This window comes from Vespa mandarinia, chromosome 5, assembly GCF_050613455.1.
Source record: "Vespa mandarinia isolate Hongniang chromosome 5, ASM5061345v1, whole genome shotgun sequence".
Lineage (NCBI taxonomy): Eukaryota > Metazoa > Arthropoda > Insecta > Hymenoptera > Vespidae > Vespa > Vespa mandarinia.
The window spans coordinates 300,916-325,000 of NC_140814.1; the positions used below are offsets into that span (position 1 = coordinate 300,916).

At 34.6% G+C, this 24,085-nt stretch overlaps 2 protein-coding genes across 10 annotated transcripts in view; one reads left to right on the top strand and one right to left on the bottom strand.

The window, feature by feature from the left end:
- Positions 1 to 283: 283 nt before the first annotated feature.
- Positions 284 to 10,368, top strand: LOC118448190 (prostaglandin E2 receptor EP2 subtype). 2 transcript variants are annotated; one of them, XM_035881166.2, is made up of 6 exons: positions 284 to 1,635; positions 1,741 to 1,980; positions 6,893 to 7,070; positions 7,197 to 7,435; positions 9,060 to 9,288; positions 9,358 to 10,368. In XM_035881166.2, exons 1-6 carry the CDS (start codon positions 1,408 to 1,410, stop codon positions 9,468 to 9,470), a joined length of 1,227 nt encoding a protein of 408 aa, XP_035737059.1. In that variant the 5' UTR covers positions 284 to 1,407; the 3' UTR covers positions 9,471 to 10,368. The 2 variants fall into 2 exon arrangements, with proteins under 2 accessions (XP_035737059.1, XP_035737060.1); XM_035881167.2 differs by having other exon boundaries at positions 6,896 to 7,070.
- A 1,275-nt stretch (positions 10,369 to 11,643) lies between these two features.
- The window catches only part of LOC118448187 (rho guanine nucleotide exchange factor 17), a 26,251-nt gene continuing 13,809 nt past the window's right edge, over positions 11,644 to 24,085 (bottom strand). For 4 of the 8 annotated variants that reach the window (XM_035881144.2, XM_035881151.2, XM_035881145.2 and 1 more), the window contains 19 exons: positions 23,323 to 23,626; positions 22,905 to 23,202; positions 19,238 to 19,315; positions 17,235 to 17,312; positions 16,947 to 17,051; positions 16,741 to 16,857; positions 16,354 to 16,640; positions 15,974 to 16,111; positions 15,779 to 15,873; positions 15,443 to 15,665; positions 15,275 to 15,366; positions 14,926 to 15,193; positions 14,736 to 14,843; positions 14,426 to 14,668; positions 14,273 to 14,340; positions 13,862 to 14,188; positions 13,583 to 13,756; positions 13,216 to 13,499; positions 11,644 to 13,121 (listed from right to left, as the gene is read on the bottom strand). In XM_035881144.2, coding sequence (XP_035737037.1) covers positions 13,237 to 13,499; positions 13,583 to 13,756; positions 13,862 to 14,188; positions 14,273 to 14,340; positions 14,426 to 14,668; positions 14,736 to 14,843; positions 14,926 to 15,193; positions 15,275 to 15,366; positions 15,443 to 15,665; positions 15,779 to 15,873; positions 15,974 to 16,111; positions 16,354 to 16,640; positions 16,741 to 16,857; positions 16,947 to 17,051; positions 17,235 to 17,312; positions 19,238 to 19,315; positions 22,905 to 23,202; positions 23,323 to 23,626 — 3,266 coding nt within the window. In that variant the 3' untranslated portion in view covers positions 11,644 to 13,121; positions 13,216 to 13,236. The remainder of the gene's footprint in view (positions 13,122 to 13,215; positions 13,500 to 13,582; positions 13,757 to 13,861; positions 14,189 to 14,272; positions 14,341 to 14,425; positions 14,669 to 14,735; positions 14,844 to 14,925; positions 15,194 to 15,274; positions 15,367 to 15,442; positions 15,666 to 15,778; positions 15,874 to 15,973; positions 16,112 to 16,353; positions 16,641 to 16,740; positions 16,858 to 16,946; positions 17,052 to 17,234; positions 17,313 to 19,237; positions 19,316 to 22,904; positions 23,203 to 23,322; positions 23,627 to 24,085) is intronic. The other 4 variants (XM_085657432.1, XM_035881149.2, XM_035881147.2 and 1 more) reach the window with 4 other exon arrangements.

The following is a 24,085-nucleotide window of genomic DNA, read 5'->3' on the forward strand; positions in this document are numbered from 1 at the left end:
AAGTTTTTCAAAAGAACATAAAACTAATTAATTCGAACGAGAGAGGTCAATAGAGATCACGAAAGAATAATAGCGAGGATAAAGAAATAATTTTTTTGCTCGTAAATTATTAGCTACTTCTTTACTCGTAGATCTCGCAGAGGGCGATGTTTCGAAAAGATCCGCCAAAGGTTTGAAGTAAAGCCCGTGCAATGTGCGCAGTTCGGTGAAGAATAACGCATGCGCAGTAATACATTTTCGCGATGAAGGCGCGCACGACGAAGCAAAGATGCGAGTGAACGCGTGTTTTATATCAGTGAAGCGCCGGCAAAGCCGGAGGAAAGATGTTTCTTTGTAATCATCATCTTTTTTCGCTGAGTTTTCTTCCTCGTTGTACGAAATAGAGCCGATCAAAGTTCGTAGATTCGCTTTGACGATTGATTTCACGTTGTAGTTTTTTAATTTTCTTTCCTTTATTTTTTTTTCGTTTGTTTGTCTACTTTCTTTGGGTTTCTTTGCTGTTATTATTTTTTTACATCTTTTTTTATTCCATATTATAACTATATCGAAACGATTTGAGTGAAATAACGAAGTTGATTTCGCGTCACGTTTTCGTGCTCAATCGGAAAATGATTCCAGAAGAATAAAAAGTTTAGAAAAAAAAAGAAAGGATTTTCTTACTTTTTCTGGTAAATCAGGAATCAAATTTATTCAAAGATTTATCTTCCGGATCGTTGTGGAGTCTTTCTCGATTCTTTTTAAAAGAGATCGAAAGGGGAATAGCCTTTTAAAATCCTATTTTTTTAATTTCCTTTTTTCCTTTTTTATTTTTCTTCTTCAGTTTGATTTCTTTCTCAACGGGTCTCTTTTGAAAAGTAGTTAGAGAATATTGGAGCAAAGTAGTACGTCTCTTAATTGTAAGAATAATCAAGTACCGACAACTCCAGCTTCAAAGTCGTTTAAAGAAGTAGATTTCGAGAATAAGCGAAGGGACGAAGGGCCCGGTGTTGATCGGCCGGTGTTGTCACATCTCCGAAAACGAGTATGAGCAAAGCAAGAAAGCTACAGCATCAGCAACAACGTTGAAAGTAGAGATACGATAAGAGAAAATACTTCGTTTCCCTATTAACTGATCGTTTGAATAAAACGATGTATACGTAGCGTTCGAGAGAATTTATATAAAAAAAGAAGAATTTATTACCAGTTTAAATGATACTATGATGATGGAGCGAATTTTCGTTGAATTAATAAAGATAATGAATGATTGGAAAGTCGCTTTAAGGAAATAGTAACGTTCTTGGCACGACCCTAAGACTTTTTTATCTGGTTAATACGAAGAAAATATATATTAATTAAAGTGATAGATAAATTACATTGTTAGATTAAAGAAAACAAAAAAGAGAAAAAACAGAAAAGAGAAAAAATAAGATGAAGGTGATCGAGGAAATAACATCGAGTTTCCATACGGAAGCTTGGCAAAATGATAGCTTGTCTATCGTTGATCTAGCAAACACAATGATGACCATGAACGTTACCGTTCCGAATACACCTAAAAGACACGTGACTTTTATTTCTCAAGCAGTTCTCACATTGGTGTATATAACCGGTGTTATCGGCAATGTGTCCGCTCTGGTCATTCTTTTTCATCGCGATAAGGTAAAGAAAGAGAAGAGACAATTTTTTTAAATCGTTCTTCTCACTTCTTATCAAATATTTATTTTTATTTTCTTTCTTTATCTCTTTCTTTCTTTCTCTTTTTAGAGGAGAAATCGCAAACACCTGCTGATGCTACGTTGCTTGGCAAGCAACGATCTCGTCGCATTATTGGGTATGTTGGTCCAGATGTATATCAGTATCTACGTAGCTGGTGTTACATCCAGCCGAGCATTTTGCTCTCTGCGAGTCGTATGGAGACTGTTTGGATTATTTAGTGGCTGTGTAGCTATCGTAATGGCTGCTGAAAGATGGTTAGCTTTGACCAGGCCTTTCGTTTATCAAAAGGTAAGTAGACAAAAGATTCCCAATTAAAAACATCATCACGATATTACATTATGAATTTTCAATAACTTCGTTTGATAACTCAATCTTCGTCCGTTTATAATATTCGAAAGAACAATATAAGTACTTACAATGATCATAAAACGCGTTTAATTAGCTAGTTATTCGTTTAACGAGACTTTTTTCTCATTTAAAGAAGACCATAAACTTCTTAATGTGCGAAAGAGGAAAGCAATAACAGATATCTACTCTTCTTTTTCTCTCCTTATCTCTCTTTGAGAGTCGAAGTTTAGTGACTCGTACAGACATCTCAAACTTGTTTTCTTTTGAAATAAATCGATGAGTAAGATAAGCTATACGTTCCTATTCTTATATATATACACACATACACATATATATCTATATATATATATATCACATATATATATCTATAAGTAAGCTCGGTATATGTTATATCGAGATGTCCCATTTTATGATATTCTTTACCGATCTACTTATTAGTCCGAAAGAGACGTAAGTAAGTACTTAATTTCTTATATATCACATGATAATCTTACAGAGAAACAAATTAACTCTATGAAAATAATTATCACAAATCGTAATCGCTGTAAAATTTGTGTTAAAACGTCGTGTCTCACGATTAACATCATTCGTCATTAAAATTCATAATTCAAATATTATAATATAATATTATATATAATTAAAATTCATAATTCAAATAAATTCATTAACTCAATAGATATATACGGGAAACGAGAAGAGAGTACTAATTTTTGCTACTTATTTGCGCGTTCTTGCGTTCGAATTGATGTTAAGATTAGGATATACGATTGAAAAATTTCTTACATCTTCATTTTTAACATCTTACGATGATACAAATCTATATATCTTCCTTGTTACGTTAGAATCTTTTCTTTGAATCCTTTTGTTTTATTTTTTGTTTATTTCCTTATTCGAGAGGAATGATTTGAACTACAGCTTGATGGATGTGGCGTTAAAAAAGTCTTCGATTTTAACATCCGAAACTACTTTCTGTTACCTAGCTCTCAGAGTATTGAAAGGTAAAAGATTCTCTTTAGGATGATCATCGTTCTTTCTAGTTGGACCAACAAAATTGTATTAGAGTGGTTACACCTATACAGATTTTGAAATGATTTTGTTATAAGAGTAATGTTTACGTTCCTTATCAGACACCTATTATATCTCGATTAATATTTATCTCGAAATAACGTGTTTACATTGAAAAGTGTGTCGCATGTACAAGTTTTTTATCAAAATTTTCATAGGTATCTATGAAACATAGAAAAAAAGACACGTTTTATCGTCTGCATGAAGTTCAAAGTTCATCGATGATAAAGATATACAAACATTCCTAGTAATGATAAACAAAGTACGCATGGTTTTCTTAAAACGGAGATTAACATAGTCTCTCTTATTTTATTTATTTTGCATCGTGAAATTTGATAATCAGACAACACAAAAGACATCGATCAGCCCTCGTTGACTTAATTGCCATGAACACGGTATTTCTTTATTTGTTGAATATTCAAGGCCTAGAAAGTATTAATGAACTTCACAAGTTTGATTATTAAAGTTTCAATCTTATCGAAATATAGTTCATCAACTACCTCTGAGAAATATTTGTTACGTTCATTTAGACATATTCTTATTTCTATGAATTTATCATTTATATTATTAATGAGAATGTATTTAAAAAATTATTCTTCTGGTTTGTCAAAAAAAGTGAAAGTTCCTATTGTCGAGATTTCATCTAGGTACATATCTCTAGAAAAATGAAAAAATGAGACTAAAAATGAAAAGTAGCAAAATTTAAGCAAAATTTACACGAATAAAAGTAGTCATTAGCTTCACGTTTTGATAAGATATCAACGAGTGATCATGTAATAGAATTTATTTACATTATTCTTTGATCTAAATCCTTTAATAAGAAAGGTTCATTCGTTCGTCGAATAAACGTGTATGAATCGGTGGGAAAATGAAAGAGATCAGTTGGGATTATAAGGGTGGATTATGTTTATGCTACCACAGAATTGGCGTATTCAGTAGACAACTTCTGATCATAAATCTTAACGCATTTTTTTTTTCGTTAATGCTACTACTTATGTTATGTCGTATATATAAAGTGTTACTATTTTAAGAATATTAAAAAGTCTTACAAGTGCATTAGAAAGATTAAAAATGTATATATATATATATATATATATATATATATATATATCCATATATATATGGATATATATGTTCTTAAAGACAATTCGGCAATGTTTACAGGTCAGTAATTCAGTTTATGAGCACGACTTAAAAGTACGTAATGTCAGAATAAGTGATCTGGTAGGTGAGAAATCATTTTGGTGCACGATCGACTAGAAACTATCATTTTTCTCCTTTTTCTTCGTCATCATTATCTTCTTTTTCTCAATAAAAAAAAAAAAAAACAAATCCTGAAGAAACAAATTGATGAAAATTAATTTTTTATCTTTTATTGTCGTGCCCAAATAAAACGTTTCATCGAATTTGAAGGATTATCTAATAGTACAAATTTGAATCGATCACTTTCGATTTCAAAATAAATATATATATATATATATATATATATGTATGTATGTATGTATGTATATATGTATGTATATATAGTATACGAGTATTAATTTAGATCAATTAATATCATTGAGGAAGATTTGACCCACGCAAAGTCCATACCGTAATTTCTAGGAAAGCCTACCCTCCGATATAATGGCAATGAGCATGCGTCTTACCAAGGGATTATTGAGGGTTGATGGGCAATCACGAGTCGATTCGGTTCTCTCCTCGAATGAAATTCTTTCTCGTGCTATGAAAATTCGAACATTGACGTCTTTTATTTATATCGATTCTCTTCACGTTCCGTTCTTTAAAACACTGTAGTAGTAGGATAGCAGTAACCGTAGTAACAATATCTTACGTTCACGATCTAAGCTCTATTTTGACGAACATATGTATTTTTGCCAGACGCGGATGTTTACAAGGTCCTCAAGAATAGTAAGATTCTTGAGAGGACGTTAAATCAACAAAATTCTAAGAAAGATTCTTGGACACTTTATATATATATATATATATATATATATATATATATATATATAATATTTTGATCTAAAATAACAATCTTATTTTCGAGGATCGATTGTAATTAAAAGGAAAAAGAATCAACGCAAAATAAAGAGAACAAACTGTACGAATAACACGAAAAACTTGATTTAATGATAGAACGTCTTCTGTAGCAATGCTCTCGAAACGTCAAAGGAAATTTGAAGTTATGTTTGAGATGTTCCAAGTGTCAAAGATGCTCTATTTAAATTAAAAAGAACTCTTGTAGCTTCTTCTCTTTCTTTTTTCTTCTTGTTTCTTATTCAACACTTTGTATCAGTCTCTTTCACTTTCTCTCTCTCTTTCTCTCTCTCTCTCTCTCTCTCTCTCTCTCTCTCTCTCTCTCTCTCTATCGCTTCAAATTTTTAGGCGTTTTGGTAATACCATTATATTAAAAAAATACCCACATACTTATTTACATACAATACGTTTTTAATTTGATATTAATCAATAGAAAATAATGTTAATAATCTTTTGATTGAAATCTTCGAATTTATTGTCTTATTCCTCTAATAATATAGCGAATGTTGCAACGAGATATGATCATCGAAATAATATATTTTTATAAATCCAACGAAATGTTTAATATATATAACATATAAATATTTATATATATTTACTTATTTATTTGTTTATATATGTATTATATTTGTTTATATTTGTTGTTCATATTTGTTGTTTATATTTGTTTATATATTTATTTCATATCTTGTAATACATCGATATCGTTCGATACTGCTTCGTCAATTTTCGCTTTTTATAACTCTTCGAGCTTATTTATTCAAAAGATGAGAGCTAATATTGTTGTTGACAATAACTTATAAGTTACGATACATTTTTTGTATTTTGCGACGTTGTACCTTTGAGGAACGTGAACACATGAAAGTCGCTTCTCATTCCGAGAAAAAGCTTTTCATTTCAATTAATTAGAAACCATTCTGTGATCACATTTACTCGTCCCTAAGGATCGTCTGAAGATCATTTTCAATAACATGTGTAATTCCATGGTCTATAAATACATTGGATTTTATTTTAACCTATGAATGAAAGTAATGACAAGTAAATTATAAATAAATTCGCGATACATTCTAATTAATAATAATATATTTATTTTCTTTCTCTTGTTATCAATCATACATTTGACGATCGGTAAGATAAAGCTTATAACAATGACGAATCCTCGCTCAAAGGAACTATTATTTTATGCATACATATTTACATAAAATATGCTATTCTCGTAGAGACTCGATGTCATTGTTCGACGTGAATATCATAAAGAATATCATAAAATAGATGAATATACTTGAAGATCCGTACAGTTCCTTTCGCATTCCTTCAAAGAATTTTTATGCTTCAGCAAACTTTTCTTTGATTTTAAAGATTAGCAATAAATAGCAGTAAATTAAATAAGATAAATTTTTCGTGATAATCTTTGACAAATAAAGAATAAGAAAGAAACACATCATCGATCACTGTCTCGAATTTTATCGAAATCATGAAGGATGGTAAATTAAAATGAAGGATGGTAAATTAAAATGAAGGATGAATAATATTTTGTTGTCCAGTTTGACTCATCGAATCCTTTGCTTTTCTAAAGCGTATGTTTGTATAGACAGTCGCCAGGTTCCGATTCTCATATTATCTAAGTATCGTTTAATGTATAAAATTTCCCTACTTAATTGATCGTTCTTTCATTATAATTCTATAGTATTTTTGTTAAAGAGGTCAATGAACTTTTTGGCTCAATCGGTGACACACATGTATCTTTCAGCAGGTGACGTATCCGGTAATTGTCCGTTGTATGCTGACACTTTGGCTGGCTGCTCTGTCATTGACCAGCCTGCCGGTATTAGGCTTCGGTCTTTATTACAAAGATGATCACTGTGTTCGATATAGAGAGGCTACCGAACCTACTGACATAGCTTATGCATACGTGTGGTTCGTTTTCGGTGAGTGCCAATAATCTTTTGCAACGAGAGTGTACGTACGTGTATATGTGTCTAGATATATAGAGTATCTATATAGGTATATAACTACTTCAAATTATTTGATAATCATTAATTGCTTGCTTTTAGGTACTCTTCTCTGTCTATCCATTGTCTGGTGTAATTTAGCAGTGTCCAGAGCGTTAGGTAGATTAGGTCGTAGAGCTGGAGCACTGAGACGTATCTCGAGGGCTTCTTCAAGAGCAAAACCATTGTTAACTGTAACTGGACCCACACCAGAAGTCGTCGCAACTGCTGAGGAAAGAGCTTTTGCCCGACTTATGGCAGTGCTTTCGATATCTTTTGTTGTATGCTGGATGCCACAAATGGTAAGAAGATTCATCAATTCGTTTTATTGTTTAAAAAGAAACACATATTCTGTTCTCTCTCTCTCTTTCTTTCTGCCTCTTTCTTTCTCCTTTTCTAAGATTTGTACTGTTATAAAGGCCTTTCTCTTTGTGAAAACGAAAAAAGCTCAACGGGATAGATTTTTCTTTTTTCTGATCTCCCTTCTCCGATTACTCTCATTAGGTCAAGGTCAAGTATCCGCCACTCGATGCAGTTCGGCTGCGAACGATACCGTGGATTGTCGCATAAAACTACGAAGAAAAGCCGTGAAAAGAGCCCTTTGATTTATATAACGGAGGGTGAAATCTAAGTTTCTTCTCTCTCTTAAATATCCTTCCAAGCTTATGTTTATGTCTCTTTTTTCCTTCTTACGAAAACAATGACCGTTCCTATGAATTCTTAAATCATAAAAAAAAGAGTTATAGATAGCAAAGATTTTGCATTCTCTTTTATTTTATTAAACAATTAGAAATAAAAAAGAATAGTTCGACGAAGATTGTTTGAAAAATTTTTTATTAATTCGTTTATCGATAAAAACTCTTTTATGATGATAAGTTATCAAGAACTTTCACGAGTACTCATAAATAGTTTTGTTTGAGTGTCCTTCGAGTACGATGTTTTATCTGAAGAAAATGATTGGACTGTTTTTAGCAAGGCAACCCTGAGATAAAATAACGTCGTGGAAAAGAACTTAGCTTCCGGCTAGTAGCTTTTATGGGAAGCGATCGTTTTTACGTGACGTGCTTGCAAGGGATATCGACGTTGACATTTTACTCCTACGCAGTCGAAACATCAATGATATTTGTGACCAACTCGTTTCTGGTAGAATTCTAAAAGCCTTAGAGTTGTTTTTCGTTTCGTTGTATTACAAAATATCAACAATAATTTTTTTGTAAGTTTCTAATGAAATCGTTGATCGAACTGAAAAGAAATTGAAGATTTTTTTTTATTTAATGATATTTTCAAATTAATCACGATTTATTGATTTGTCTATTTTTATTATATCGTGTTATATAAATTTTCCGATAAAACTGATAGAAAATGAAAAGTCGATAAATTCATCAAAAAAAGATTCAGCTCTTCTACCAACTCATAATTTAATATTTAATAGCTACGTATCATTGTTTTCAAATGTTCTCACGTACAATCCATCGAGACCGACGAAAACGTCGCGACATAGATTGGTTCGATTAAACCGGATATCACCGATAATAACGTTAGGTGTTTGTCGACATATGTTTTATACAGCTCGGACATCAATCCTTTATGTTCGTTTAATGAAAATCTGCCTACGGTGAAGTTTCTCAATCTATGAATTTGCAAATAAGAAGAAATTGTCAGTCAATAATTTTTGTCAAGTCACACTCGACATGATTTTTGACTTGGATCACGCTCGATAAGAATTTCGTAAAATTATTAAAAACGGTAATATCAAAATACGCGACATTCACCTATTGTCCTTAATTCAATTAAATTTTCTCGGATGTCCATAAGTTACCTTTAATATACAGCGAGCATTTAACATTGGATGACTATAGTAACCTTTGTCGAGGCAAAGATCGAACGCACAATTAATTCGTCGTCAATTTATTCAATTGTTTTTAGATTTCGATTCCGCTCGCACAATTCTCTATGACTTTAACGACGAAAATGGTGACTTTGAAAAGGTGTATCCGTGCTTTTCACATTGTCGCCGACATTCTTTTGTGCATACACTTCACTTTGGATCCATATATTTACGTTCTCCTTCGAATACCTCGACCAAGATTCCGTTTGTTGAAACCACTTTGCAAGATCTGCTGGCCAGCCAGAAGTCGATCAAATTCGTTTACAGGTAAGATTCGATTTTTTTTTCTTCATATTTGCAATCGATAACGCAAATTGATTATAATCTTAATTTTAGGAACAGGAGATAATCACTGCAGCAGTGGTGATCCACCAACCCCTATAACCGAAGCACCCTCGACACCCGTTAGCGAGGAACACGAGTCCGAATTAGCAACCGTTAATGTTTGAGATCAATACGAATTGATCGTATGGATCTCATAAACGATTTTACGTTTACACAATCGAAAATGTATTCTTCGATATACCAAAGTTCTATATATGTATTTCTTATTTACTATTTCGTATTAACATTTCTGGATTAAATTCGGGACAAAATCGAGGCATTCCATGAGACTTAAGATGAAGAAAAAAGGATGACAAGTTTGTGACTGAGAGTATTGCAATTATAAATATCCATGGGTTTTTTATCTTTCTTTTTTCTTTTATATATACTATTGTCGAAGGTTTATGCATGAAACGACTTTTCATCGAGAACTCCAATCATTTGCTTCATGCAAATGACAGTGACGTTGACAGATCGGATACAAACCTAATCTTTCGACAATCGAATTATGATCAAACGTACTACGAAAATAACCGACATTTTTTATATTTTTATTTTATGAGAAATTGTTAAAATTGTATAATTTGATTATATGATCAATGAATTTTAAACGTATATTACGTGCGATTGAAAGTGTGAAATAAAAGGAAATATTTAAATACACGTTTCCAAAGCACAGTTACACGATCCAAATTATTCTACATATATGTATATACATTATAAATGTTGACATCTGTGTAGATATATTTCTAGTCAGAGTCAAGCAATGTAACTGTGAAAAAAACAAAAGAAAATATACAAAAAGACACAAAAAAAAACGAAAAAAAGAGAAATTTCATTCGTTTCTAGTGCAAGAATACCAAAATAAGGAGATCGATTATTCTCCGTACGATGTTTATCATTACGCGCGTGCATTTCTTTTTTTTTCTTTTTTATATTTTATAACGTTATTATCAAAAAGAAATATTACTCGTGCCATTTAATGATACTGTTGTTCTAAGTGTATAATGTGTGTACATGAATACATATTTACATGTAAAATAAGAGTACACGTTAAGAGGAACGAATATATTATTATCATTACTAATAATAGATTTATCAATCATTTTGCATATCATGATCGCATATCGTTCGATGCGTTCGTTATAATTTCATTTTATATGATTTTTTTATATGTTTTCCTCAACGAATGATATTTATGGTGTAATAAAAGTATTCATGCATATAGGTTATTCTGATTAACCGTTTACAAGTTTTAAATCGTCTTTAATACAATTATATCAACGAGCATTTATAATTGTACATAAGAATATTACATATAGATAATTATAATCAAATATACTGTCTACGGATTGTGACGTACAATCGCAGGCGATGTAAAGCACGGAGATGATATCTATTAAAAGAGAAAAAGAAAATTACATAATTATCAAATAAATATGTACATTCATAATAAATGATGATACAAATTCCGAGAACATTATTTTTCATAGTTCTTGTGTAACTTGGAATTATGTTTTCAATAATAACGCGAGAAAAGGAAAATACATATAATACAAATATATTTACGATATATTACATTTTCCTTTAGCCGTTCATAACACGAATCTTATAGTCTCGTATCTATACAATTCTAATACAAGACTGTTCTCTATTACACACCAAAGATGCATCCAAGTACTGCATTCGTACGGTTATTGACCGAAAGTATAAATAAATAATGTATTTTTTCTTTTCATAAAAAGGAGAAGGAGAAAAAGATAGGGGAAGGGGGGAGAGAGAAAGAGAGAAAGAATATGAGATATTCTTCACAAAAAGACATAGTAGAACAGTTTTCTATACGGCAAACAAACAATTCTTTTTCTTCTATAAAAGACCAATGTCAAAGGCAAAACATTTATTAATATATTTTGTTGTTTTTTATCTTTTTTTATCTTTTATCTTTTTTTTTTACTTTTGTTCAATTTTCTCTTTCAAAAAATAGATTATTTCCACGAAAAGCTTAAGCTCTTATCCTTCGTCTATATGTATATTACTTGAAGTCCAGTTTTGATGTAGGTTCTTTTATGTTACTTGTAAAAATGTATAACGTATAATCGTTTTTTTCTTTTCTTTTTTCTTTTTAATTACACCAGGTATTATATAAGTAAATTTGAAATTAGAGTGCATATGTATTTCCTCATGTTTCCTATAAATATTTTTCGTATCATTCAATCTAAGAGAAAATATTGTTCGAAAACGTGTACATATAGTAAATTTGATTAAAGATATTCGATTAATGTTTTATTCGTTCACACAATAAAGTGGCACAAATATACGATCGAAGAATAACAGATATAACTTTGTATATATCGTTATATGTAGCTTTCATTCAGTCTTAAATTAGCAAAATTACAATTACCTGGTTTTTTTGCTTTCCTTCACACTTGAACATATACTTATTTATATTTAAGCATCGATATCATGTCGAGCATCTATTTCATAATAAAAAAAATAATTTTTTACAGGCTTCCTCCCAATATTCATATCAGCATTTCGATGACAAACCATTTTTATTGGTCAAGTGTGAAGTAATTTTTAAAAAGTTGTTCATAATAAATTATTGTCAAACATACTTCCGCGTTAACTGATAATGCGCACGTAAGCATAGGAACCACAAGAGAGTCAATCATAACATAGGGACGACTTCGTTTCAATAATTTGCACTCTTTTTTTGATATGGATAATATTCAATGTCTACATTCACGCACGCACACACACACGCACACACACACACGACGTGATACATCTTCAATTGAAAATTATTATTACATAGGGTCCTTTCACGGGATAGACGGACACATTAATTTACATCATTTAAACATTCAAAATGAATAATGAGGTACATTTGGATTTTGTTGTGTCATCAAAGGACAACGATAAAATTTTGTCAATATTTTAACATTTGTAAGAAATGATGAACCTTTGAACCTCATCGTTTAATTTAGGCCATTTAAAACGTTATAAGCTCGTTTTCGAAGCCTTTTCAGGTACCACACATTAATTGTCATCGTTTCTATTGCGACAAGATATTGACACGTTATGAAATTTGTATTTTCCTCCTTCCTATTAATTCCAGCTCCGACGATAATACAAGATTGATGCTCGAATAATAGATTAGAATAGCCCATAGAGCTTTAATCATTTTTTAGACAAAGTGCTACCAACACCAATGACGATGACTGATCGTTTTTCATCGTTTTATTTTGCAAAATGTGGGCTAAACTTCACCGTAAAAATTCGAACGAGTAAGAAACGACTCCGCAATAAAAGAAATCTCAAGCGTCTCCAGACTTATAAACGTCTTAAAAATCGCAGATCATTCTCACTAAATCCCTCCAACCTAATTTACTGCATAAATTCAACGGCGAGTGATCTTCCCTCGAACGAAAAAAAAAACAAAAAAACAAAAAGAAGAAAATCTCGTTTCGATCGAGGACGAAACTCAAGAAAGCTATTATTCTCTCGACCAAAAATCCTTAAGTAAGATTTTTACCATCCTGTAATACGAATTTTACTTCGTTCTGTAGATAACGGAACTTATTTATCCTGGTTCTGATCCACTCCGCCAGGAGTAACCAGAGAACCTTTCCTCGTTCCCTGAAAAATCGTCGTGCCGATCCGTCCGTGTTAACCAAGATCGATACAGCGTGACGGTGTTCGCATATTGGCTGCACGCTCGACAACAACGATTCCCACGGCGTGTCGTGCCGGCTATCGTGAACCGCGACCCTCCGCTAAAAATTTTTTTTACCAAGACACATTTTATCGGACGAACTAATACGATCTTTGATATCTTTTCTTTGTAATTTAAGAAAAGAAGATCGATACCTTGGGTCGTGCAGAAATGCATCACACCTTCCACAAAAGAAGATGATTCGTTGAATCCTCGCGACCTGCTTGTAATTCTGCAGACGCTTGGGGCCCTCTGAAATCCTCGTAACCATCGCCACCGGATATCACCAAGAGCTTACCGCGATTGATATTATTCTGATGCACTTTCTTCGATTTCAACGAGTATCGATTCACCTTTGGTCGTGGTTCTGGTTTTGATGATGTACTGGTTTCCACGCATGTTAGAAACCGCACGTGTCCCGTATGTCCGTGAGGTATTCCTTTGAGAAGAGAAAAAAAACTTTCGTTAAAATCTCAATTACCAAAGAAGAGAGAAAGAAAGATCCGTTAGCTCGATACCAACCAGTTACGACGGGAGGTTGAGATATTCTTTGCGTGGATGGCTTGATGTGAGGTATTGGTACGGTTAAAAGTACACCAGCACTTGTACCGATCCATAATAATTCATTGCAAGCCAATAAAGCGGTTACTCTGAGACAGGCTGCTTTATGTTGTCTTATTATGTCATCGCAACCTGCAGCAAGTTTAATGTTTTCGTTAAAATAAATATCGTTGGAAGTACAATAAGGGTTCGTTAAACGAGAAATTTATATAACAATTTCGTTCAAGATTTAAAACTTACTAGCAAGCATCTTGGTAACGGCCGGAGCGATATTTATATCTGTCAAGCATTCATAACTACCAGCATGGAAAAGACGAAGTACGGCACTGTTGTGCAAAGAAATCCAAACACCAAAACCACCAGAGTTTGCCATACAAGTGACCGCTCGACTTGTGTCACTGCTGACCACGAAGCTGTGCTCGATGTCCAAGGTACGCGTGTTGAGAACTTTCACGGAGTTATGGCAACCGCACCACAGTTTGCCAGATACCGGAAGCATCTTCGTTACTGGAGATGCTGCGGTACCTACGGACACTATCGTTGGATCTGGAGTATTCCAACCTCCTACTGAATCCAAAGAAAATAATATTTTTAAATCTTTATATATTCGATCATCGTAAAGATAAAATCGTAATGATAAGACGAACATACTATGATCTCGTGTATATACAGCTATATCACCATTGGCAAGTGACACGAATACTTTATTGTCCAAGTATCTATAATCAAGAAGGGTATAGAGTTAATAATAGCACAACACGCGTCATTACCAGACACATTTTCCCTTCTTGAAGATCGACTTACATGATACAGTGCACGCTACTACCATGTTGAATCTTCACCTTGTTCTTTTTTATTCTAATATTGTCGTTACAATTATAAACGTGAATGCAACCATCTTCCGTCCCTAACCACATGGTAGGTTGATTGGCATCCTCTTCAATGGCAATAGCGTTATCGATATTAGAGACATCACCGCTCAAGGTCACGCTACAAGTATCCGCATTTGGAATGTCGTCCGAGTCCGACTCGTCGGAGCTCGAGCTGCTACACAAAAATAGGCGTAGTAACGCGAACCTAATTTAACTCTTATCGTAGAAATATATATTATTACCTGTCTAATTGAATATTACCACTACCGGAGTCGACATCTTGCACGGAAATACTGATGCCGCTTTTACTGTTCACAAACGTATTACTGTTGGATGCCAAAGAGTTTGAACTAATATAAAAAATAATTGACGAATGAATATTAGAGATTTTAACATGCTTAAAAAAAAGAAAACAATACATGAGACACGAACCCAGGAGTACAAGCAGGTATCCCAGCAACGCAAAGGATTCTAGCATTGCAAACTCCATTACAAGATGTAACTTGGGGTGGTTCCGGGTTCAAACTCAGTACGCAAACCTGACCAACGTATCCGTCGCTGTTGCAAACCCACACATCACGAGATTCTTGTCCATTTGATAAGGTAGGTGCAGCGCAAGTAAATTGAAGACCAGCTCGTGTCTTTCTAATGGGTAAAGGACCGACGAATTCTGGACAAAGTCTTCGATCGGCAGACAATGCTGAAATTTATCCGTCGAAGTTAAGAAGAGTGAAGTTCCTTCTTCCTTCTTTTTTATTCGAGAAGATAGTTTTTCACTTACCCAACTTTTGTTTGGCTTCGTTGAAACTCTCTTCCCAGCTCGCTCTCTTATCGGGCTTTGTAAAGACAACGGAGATATTCTCGATACCCGATCTGAAAAAGTATACTAGGTAACTAACTATAAAAAAAAGCATGAGGTTATTCAAGAAAGTATTGAAAATCGATTTACTGCGTGTTTAGAGTTAATTCCAGACAAGCTAACTGAGAATGAGCAGCGTTTCTTTCGGCTAACTGCCGTTGCGCTTGACACAGCATATCCTTGATCAGATCCTCGAGTTGTGCCTTACTTCCATGTATCGTAGCTGCGAGTTCTTGAAGTTGACTCAATGTGGCACAATCCTCTCGTAGGTGATCAACCTCGCGTGCCATTCGTCTGAGATTCTCGTCCTTGGCTGAGAAGGAAAGATCGATGGAGAGAGACCAGCTGACGATATATTCGTCGTTCTAACGAATGTCATTGATCTAACGTAAGTTATAAACTTTTCTATCTACATTGACACGATACCTTTCATCACTTCGAGATCATCCAATGGTATTCTCATCAACATTTTATACTTGTTAGCTTCAAGAAGACTGACCAAGCTGTTCGGGCAAGAGCTCCTACGATCGATCGATCAATAAATAGATCAATTAATCATTATGTCGTACGTTATTAGATAAGAAGAAAACGCATTAAAGGAACGCGTTACTATGTACTTACGTAGATGGTTTCCTTATCGTACCACTTCGTCGTTTGATACTGGTAATAACCAATAGGTCGGAGAACAAAAAGAGAGCTCGTTCCTTCCGTGTGCCTTGGTTCGATGCTATGGTAACCAAATCGTGACGAACGAATGCTCTGGACGCAAAAAACGAATGTGTCGTTATAATGAACTTTTTTTATTCCGCAAGCATAGCCCAGTGAATATCGAAAATCGATGGGCTCATTCATTGGGAAAAGCGGGACGATGAAATAAAAAAGAAAATATATATAAAGGACTTGCAAACGATAGAGAATGATTAGTTACATGATTGGTTACATAAATAAGGTGAAAAATGTCTACCTAAAGATAATTATGATGAAATAACTATCAAACCAACCTATCATTCGTAACGATCCCAGCAAGACCTTCGACGAGGGCTTGAACCTCTCTTAAAGTACTTTGTTGCTGTTCCCATTCAAGAGACTCACGCTCCGTGCAATTGATCTTCACAACCAATTCATGCACTTCCTTTTGTGCTGTCTGCAGGAACTCATAATCGGGATGCGTCGAATCAGTGTGTTTGAGAAGTCTCTGAATGAGAAGCTCGTAACGCGGAATCTTCTGCACCGGTTTAATCAGCAGTTGATCAAGACCAAGCTTGCCTTTGTGTTCACGTTCCATCGTCTATGAAACAAAAAATAAATAATAAGGATAACCGCGTATGTAGATAGATAAATACATATGGTTTCCGTGTATGTAGAACGATGATACGCGATTAAACTACCTCGAGAAATCGTGCGAATGCTGGTTTCCCTTGACACGTTGTTTTTATCGCCTTCTTCGCGGACTTCCAATTGTCCAAGAAGAGAGTGTAAGTCTCTAGAACTACTGGCTTTGTAAACTAAACATATCCAAGAGAAAATTGTATCTTTAATTTCTCACTCAGTTGTTTTAAAACTTTCTTATATTAATTTGCGATATAATACTCACTACATCCAAGAAAACGTCGCCTATAGTCTGCTTTACTTCCCAAGTGTCGAGACGTTTTCGTAACTCTTCGAGAAAAATTTCATGATGGCTAAGAATCGCTGGGACCTATAAAAGTATTTGAGAGAAAGAAAGGGAGCAAAAAAAATAGAGAGAAAGAGAGAGAGAGAACTAATTTTTAATAATCTACCTATAAAAATCTATATAATTATATAATTATTCCTTGCTATTATATCGTCCTTATATATTCTTCGTAAACTAATTTAAACAAGAACACGCATAAGTACTTACCTGATAAAATATCTCATCCACCGTAGCGGCGTCCACCAAGCCGGCATTCTCGGGACTTTTCAAAGGCTGCAGATATTTCTGGAACAAAAATCGAATTTCGTTTCGCAATATTCTCCCTTATGGTGTAACAATGTAGAGCAAAAGAGTATATAATGTAGTATGCGTGTGTATATACATATGCATGAATCAACGTCGATGATCTTATTTTCCGACAAATGCAAAATCTTGATTCGTTCCACGAATATATTAAACACTGATTTATACGGAGAAAGGAAAGTTTTTGCTCGACTTTGCAATTCAATGGGAGTTATATATTCCGCAGAGAAAATCAATTGCTCCGGGGTTAATGAAGTGCGAGGAATGCGGTGGACATCTTTTTTCGCTTTTTTCTTCCTTTTCGTGTATAACGACGAGAAAAGCGATGCTTTAAATCGTTCTTCTCGTGGATTGATAAGTCTCCGAGGTTCACATCGATCGAATGAATAATAAAGGAACTGAATATATCGTAGTATTCGTAGTAGTAGTAATAGTAAAAGTGGTAGTAAGAGTAGAAAGAGAACAGCGATGACGTGATAAACAAATTTTTGGCATGCCATTGAAACGCAAAGAGGGAACGAAAATAAGAAAAGAACGAAGAAAATAGGGAGGGGAAGAAAGGAGGGAGGAAGGAAGGAGAAGAATGGATAATAGACAAAAAACAAAAAGAATGAAAGAGAATTTCTTTGGATCTACATTAGGCATGATCTACTAGCATCTAATGGCACATCAAATTTTATTTTCAATTTGATATATCATACAAGAAAACGATAAATATTATCTGACGCATTTGTTAAATTATCGTACAAAGAATGTTAAATACGCATTTTTAATATTTTTTTTTAGCGCGTAACGATATGTAAAAGCTAAAAAAAAAAGAAAACAAAAACGAAATAAAAAGAAAAAAACATAACAACAAAAAGAAGAAAAGAAAGAAAATAATTTGAAGCATACGATAAAATATCGAGAAAAAAAATATTATAAAAATATAGAAGTTTCGTTAGGTGTATGATACGGTGCACATTCGCAACCTTTATCTTTGACCTTTAACGTTTAAAAAACATAGCTTCGAATGGCACGAACGTCCTCGAAAAAGGGACGAAGGGGATTGCGAGTAGATAGATAAATAGATACAGATAAAAAGAGAGATAAATAGATAGATAGATAGATAGGGAGAGAGAGAAAAAGAGAGAGGGACATATCGTCGAGTTTATTTTTTCGACTTTCGATCTATCTTGCTTTTTTTCTTTTTTTTTATTTTATCGTATTTTTTCGTTATTGCCTCGAGAATCCAAGCGACGACATGAAAAATCGTAGCCTCTATACGTAGTCTGGCCAAGGCCATTGTCGAAATAATAGATCCTCCGAAATAACGATTCTCTCGATGCGTGTGGGTAGCTGGGAGTTGTTTGGAAAATATGACAATCAAACTCGCACGACTTTGGTCGGTGTGGCGCAAAGCTTAGGACGATTCTTGTGAGATGTAGCAACGAATGTTAAAAAATCTTTTCGCGCGATATAAACTATGACGAAATCGATGAAATCGATGATCCGTAAAAAATTTTTCTATGGTTAATAGAGATCTATTTTGGTTGGTCGTTATTTCAAAGGAATGAAAAAGAAATAAAGAAAAATAAAAAAAAATAGAAAAAAAAGAAAGGAAAGACAAGATGAAAATGTCTGACATTCTTTCCATATTCCTTGTTATTTTCAATATACATATCTCTGTAAACGAATAACATGCATGATATACAGAAATGTAACGGATGTAATAGACCAAATTTATTCGATATTATAATATACAGATAATAAGAGAGTTAATGTTCCTTGAATCGTATACCATATTAATCAATACGGGTTCGATTATAAAAGAAATGTATATATTACCAAATCTTACGATACGATTTAATACATATTTCGATAAAATATACATTCGATCTCGTTAAATCGCATTTAAAATTACTTACATTGACTAGTATTTGCAAAGCTTCCACGTACGAACGTTCGGTATCGTAAAGCTCAACGACGACATGAGTTCTCGTATCCTGAAACATAACAAGAAGAAGAAAAGGTGATGATTTATCGAAAATATCGATCATTTTTGCGATTTTCATGAACATTTAATTCAATTAATTCATCACATATTTTCTTTCGTTAGAGACGTCGTCGATTTTAGAGATTCTCCACGAAGAAAAATAATCTGACGACATTTATCATCGTCTTTGTTGCTTTGTCATCTCGACAGAATGTGACCTCGTGCAAGAGGAGGTTACACGTGCGTATTGTATATATGAAGCACGCGCACGTGCTGTACTATACCACGTGTCGGTCAACGAATATATGCATTATCACGGAGAATCATTTCCCGACCTAGAGTAATTATCTAAGTGTTCGTTTGCCCGCCTATTCGTTTGTTTACGATAAATGATATTAGGAGATCTTTTCGAAAGATAAAAAGTTATAATTAACGAACGTGAGAAAGAGAGAGAGAGAGAGAGAGAGACAGAGAGAGAGAGAAAGAGAGAGAGAGAGACAGAAAGAGAGAGAAAGAAAAAGAGAGAGAGAAAGAAAAAGAGAGAGAGAGAGAGAGAGAGATTAAAGTCGACATTCCGTTTGGTATTATTATTTCATTTTTACTGATTCAGATAAAATATTGATAAAATCTATCCTATAAAGCGCACTTTGAAAGAGATAACAATCCTAATCAAAGGAAATAAAAGTAACTTAGAGATGAAATGAAAAGTTTCATCTTGATTTTTCCATTCAGGAGAAGCAATAAGATATTTAATTGTTGACGCTTATGTTAACATCGTATATTAATCGATTATCGACAGGAAGGAATTTAGAAAGCACCTACGCATTCTCTCGTGACATGACCGTTATTCCTGTTGTCCACGGATAGCCGACACTCGATGGGCCTCACGCTGGCGTTGATCGCCATCCTCTTCCTCTATCTTTCTTGAATTTCTACGACCATTAATGATGAACACTCGCATCTCATTCTACTTGATATTCTCCACTCGATAAATTTGAATTTACGTTCATGATGGCTTACGCATGAGATTAAGATCATGGAATACACTTCCAAGCTAATGGAATGTATATTTTTATAAAAAAACGAACACACATAACGAGAGTTTATATGATATAACATTGTATTCAAAAAAATAATTAAATATCATTGAAACATCTAACTTCCTTATTTTCAATGCTTCTTAAAAATCACAATACCCCTTTATTCGCAACCTCCCAAAGAAAATTGATTTTTCCTTTCTGACATTCACAAGAAGATCCCCACTTTTTCTTCTACTTTATCCTCAATAGAACCATACGTCAAAACTTATCGAGATAAACGAGATGAGATCGTCACGTGTTTTACGCGTAGGTAGGTACGCGTAGGCGACCCTGACCACCATCCGTGATAATGACGAAGTATCCTTCGAAAGAGTTGTTAAAGAAGGACGATGAAAACGATCAGCTCGATTTCTGTTTGATTTTCTTCAGTAATCACATAAAATGAACTCTTCTAGATTTATCTACTCTATCGTTACAACATCCCAAAGGAGCTATGAATTAAATTTTTATTTGAGAAGTAACATTTGCAGTTAGTGTTTCCCGCGAACGTAGAGAAAACAACAACGAGGCAAGAATGTTATCGAAACTAAACGGGCGTTCAGCCGGATGGCCAAGAACAGGCTGATCGATGCGCCGAATAGAAGCGCCATGGTGCCGATGGTGGTGGCTGCTGTTGTCTCTGGTGGACGCCGGCGCGTAAGCTTTTCACGTGGATCATACACGAATCCTGACTATATACTCCTTCTCCTTCTCTTCCTCCACCTCATCCTCATCCTCAGCTATCACTTCGTCCTTTTACGTTATACCTTCAATTGCTACTCTTCATTTGCTTACGGCCTTGTCCTCATTATCCTATTTGTTTCTGACATTCTCTCTCTCTCTCTCTCTCTCTTTCTTTCTCTCTCTCTCTCTCTCTCTCTCTCTCTCTCTCCCTCTCTCTCTCTCTCTCTCTCTCTCTCCCTCTCTCTCTCTCTCTCTCTCTCTCTCTCTCTCTGTCACACTCTCACTCTAATTATTCACTCTTATATATCTGATCATGCAAAGAAAAATATTTAAAGTCTAGAAAATTATCGAAATTAAATAATTATTCCCATGGCCATTGCTAATACGAGTGTCACGTGAAATTCTATTCGTCGAAGTAATTGTATTACGAGGAAAATAGTATTAGTGATATATTCACTTTCATTCTCACTCTATCTCTATCTTTCTATTTTTCATCTGTTAACAAATAAATAAACGGGATCATTTAATGTATATATTGGAGTACTTGAATTTTTATTAACACTTGATGAATTCGTCGATAGAAAGTATTGAAATTTTCCGACCGTAAACATTTTCGCGTCATCGGGTGTGTTCTAAATTTGTTGAAACATGCGTAAACGTTCGTACGAATCCCTTTGGTGGGCGATACCGGAAACTGACACCTGCGTCAGACCAAGCAACCACGACCTTGTCTCTCTTCTGGGGGGATGGACACAAGCAAAAGTTCTCATTTGCATCATGGAACGCACAGACGATCTCGTTAATAGGTTTCCTTTGACCATGCAATAGCTTTGAACATGACGCAAAAGATTCTTTGAAACGTGAGATTAAACGTACGGGAAACGCACTATGTATACGTATATATGTAATTATGTATGTATATGTGTCTTTGTTACACCTAAATGCTAAATAATTCCTATAAACACGAATATATTCCAAATTGGAACGCCTTCTATCTTTCTTTATTTTTCTTTTTATTTATTTTCTTATTTTATTTCTTTTCTTTCTTTACTCATATCATTTAAATTTTTCAATCACTTTAATCGTCTTGTGAAACACGAATCGCTCACCGTGAATTATTCGGTCAAAGCACATTTTTCCAACGACTCTTGCTCCATATTTATTTCGACGACGACACTTGTTTAGTCTACGGCAAAGACCCCCGGAATACGCATTTCTCGTGGGTAAAGCGAAAATTCGACTATACTCGTTCTTATGTATAACCGTAATATTTTTCGAAATTTAATATAGTAGTCGAGAAAATTCCTCAAGGATCGACCGTTTTACATCACGAATTACAAGCAAAATATAAAGACGAAAACGAACATAAGAATTTAATATTCAGGTCCATAACTCGTATCATCGTTACGAAAATACGAATGGATTCGGAGGAGATAGAAGAGGAGAAGAAGAAGAAGAAGGAGGAAAAGGAAGAGGAGGAAAAATAGGAGGAATATCTCGTCTTTTCCATCAACGAACGATAAACTATTTTCTTCATCCGAAAGTACCTCTCTCTAGTTCCTCGTGTTTACGACTGACGTCATGATGTTTCTCCTCACGAGCTTGCTTCATTCATGAAATCTACGTGAACGCACGCACATACGATGCCGGATGTAGCTGGAGTTTTGACCTTTAGAAGCACGATGCAGTCTTCCGCGAAACGAACGAACGAGTCTATGACTCACACAGTACATATGTATTTCACTCTTCTCCTTCGATTCAGATGAAGAACACCGAGGGGTTTCCGAAATATACGAGAACGAAAACTTGTCAGGAAAAAGAATTTGGCTGACTTACATTTCGATGAGCAGGTGCACGAGCTACTCTCTCCGAAGATCCTCTCAAAAGTTCAGCGAGTAATTCCGGACTTGGTCCAGGTAATCCTTCTAATTTACTTGGGCTAGAGGTAGTCCTATGATGACAAGGTGTAGGTGGTTCGGAGCTACTATTAGCGCCGGTATTGTAAGAAAGATTAGCGGAGATTTTGCGTCTAGGTCTGAGACCTTCTTCCAGAGATATATCCGTTGCACGAGGTTTCGCCATTTCAGCTTCAAGCATTTGACCGTAAGGACCACGAAGTGGTCTCTTGCTGTACCTTAGAAAGAAGATATTAACATGTAATATATAGAAACAATTTCTCATCAATTTGAATCTGTTCATGGCATGCTTTAAATGTGGTAAAAAAGGACAGTGAAAAATGTTTTCAATTTCTTACCTTCGTGGAGCGTGACCTTCGCAATCGGACAAATCGCTTGGTGTCGCAGGTGGATCATCTCTTTCCTCGCTGCTCTGAGCAGTAAGTTTGTTTCTATCAGCGTCCAAAGGTTCTGGCCATTGCGTTATGTACACACCCTTTCTTCTCTTGCTAGTATCACCACGATAACGTCTGGTCTTACCAGAAGGAGAGGATGCTTCCGAAGGTGTCTCGCTAGGTGCCTCGCTGCCCTCGCTAGCTTGACTGAGTCTTGGTTCCTCCAACGGTGGAGTCACGATTACCTCGTGTGGCTCTATTCTGCTCTCTATTAAATAAATTCTTCTGAATGTCTAAGTTAGTCGCAGAACGCATTCAAATCATAGCGAGAAACGGAAAAGAAGTTAACGTAGGTATACATTAAACGAACAAGTATCATTTCCCGCAAGTTGCTCAAACGGAAGAGCGCACGTTGAAGTTGGACTACCATGAGCGGTGGTAAAACCATCACTAGTCTCGGCTATGGTCATTGTTTATTGTGAATAGCAATCTGCAGACGCGAATGAACGAACGCGCGTGAAGTCATCAATGAAGATGGCTATAACTCGATGACGCTCGAATTTCTATTTCGATTCTGGCACCCGCAGTTCTGAAAATAGTGCTACATAAAATAACGACGCCGGTAAGAATTCGCTTGCACCTTTCTATCGAACGACTCCTTGAAAATATTTAGACGTCTCAGCCTTCCATAATATCTCTATCTCAATAAACTCATATTCTTAATCGT

Excerpts from the sequence above, each read along its gene's own strand:
- LOC118448190 (XM_035881166.2), top strand. The coding sequence starts at position 1,408 with ATGAAGGTGATCGAGGAAATAACATCGAGTTTCCATACGGAAGCTTGG. Across the intron at positions 1,636-1,740 it reads TTCTTTTTCATCGCGATAAG|AGGAGAAATCGCAAACACCT; the intron begins GTAAAGAAAGAG and ends TTCTCTTTTTAG. Across the intron at positions 9,289-9,357 it reads TCGATCAAATTCGTTTACAG|GAACAGGAGATAATCACTGC; the intron begins GTAAGATTCGAT and ends TCTTAATTTTAG.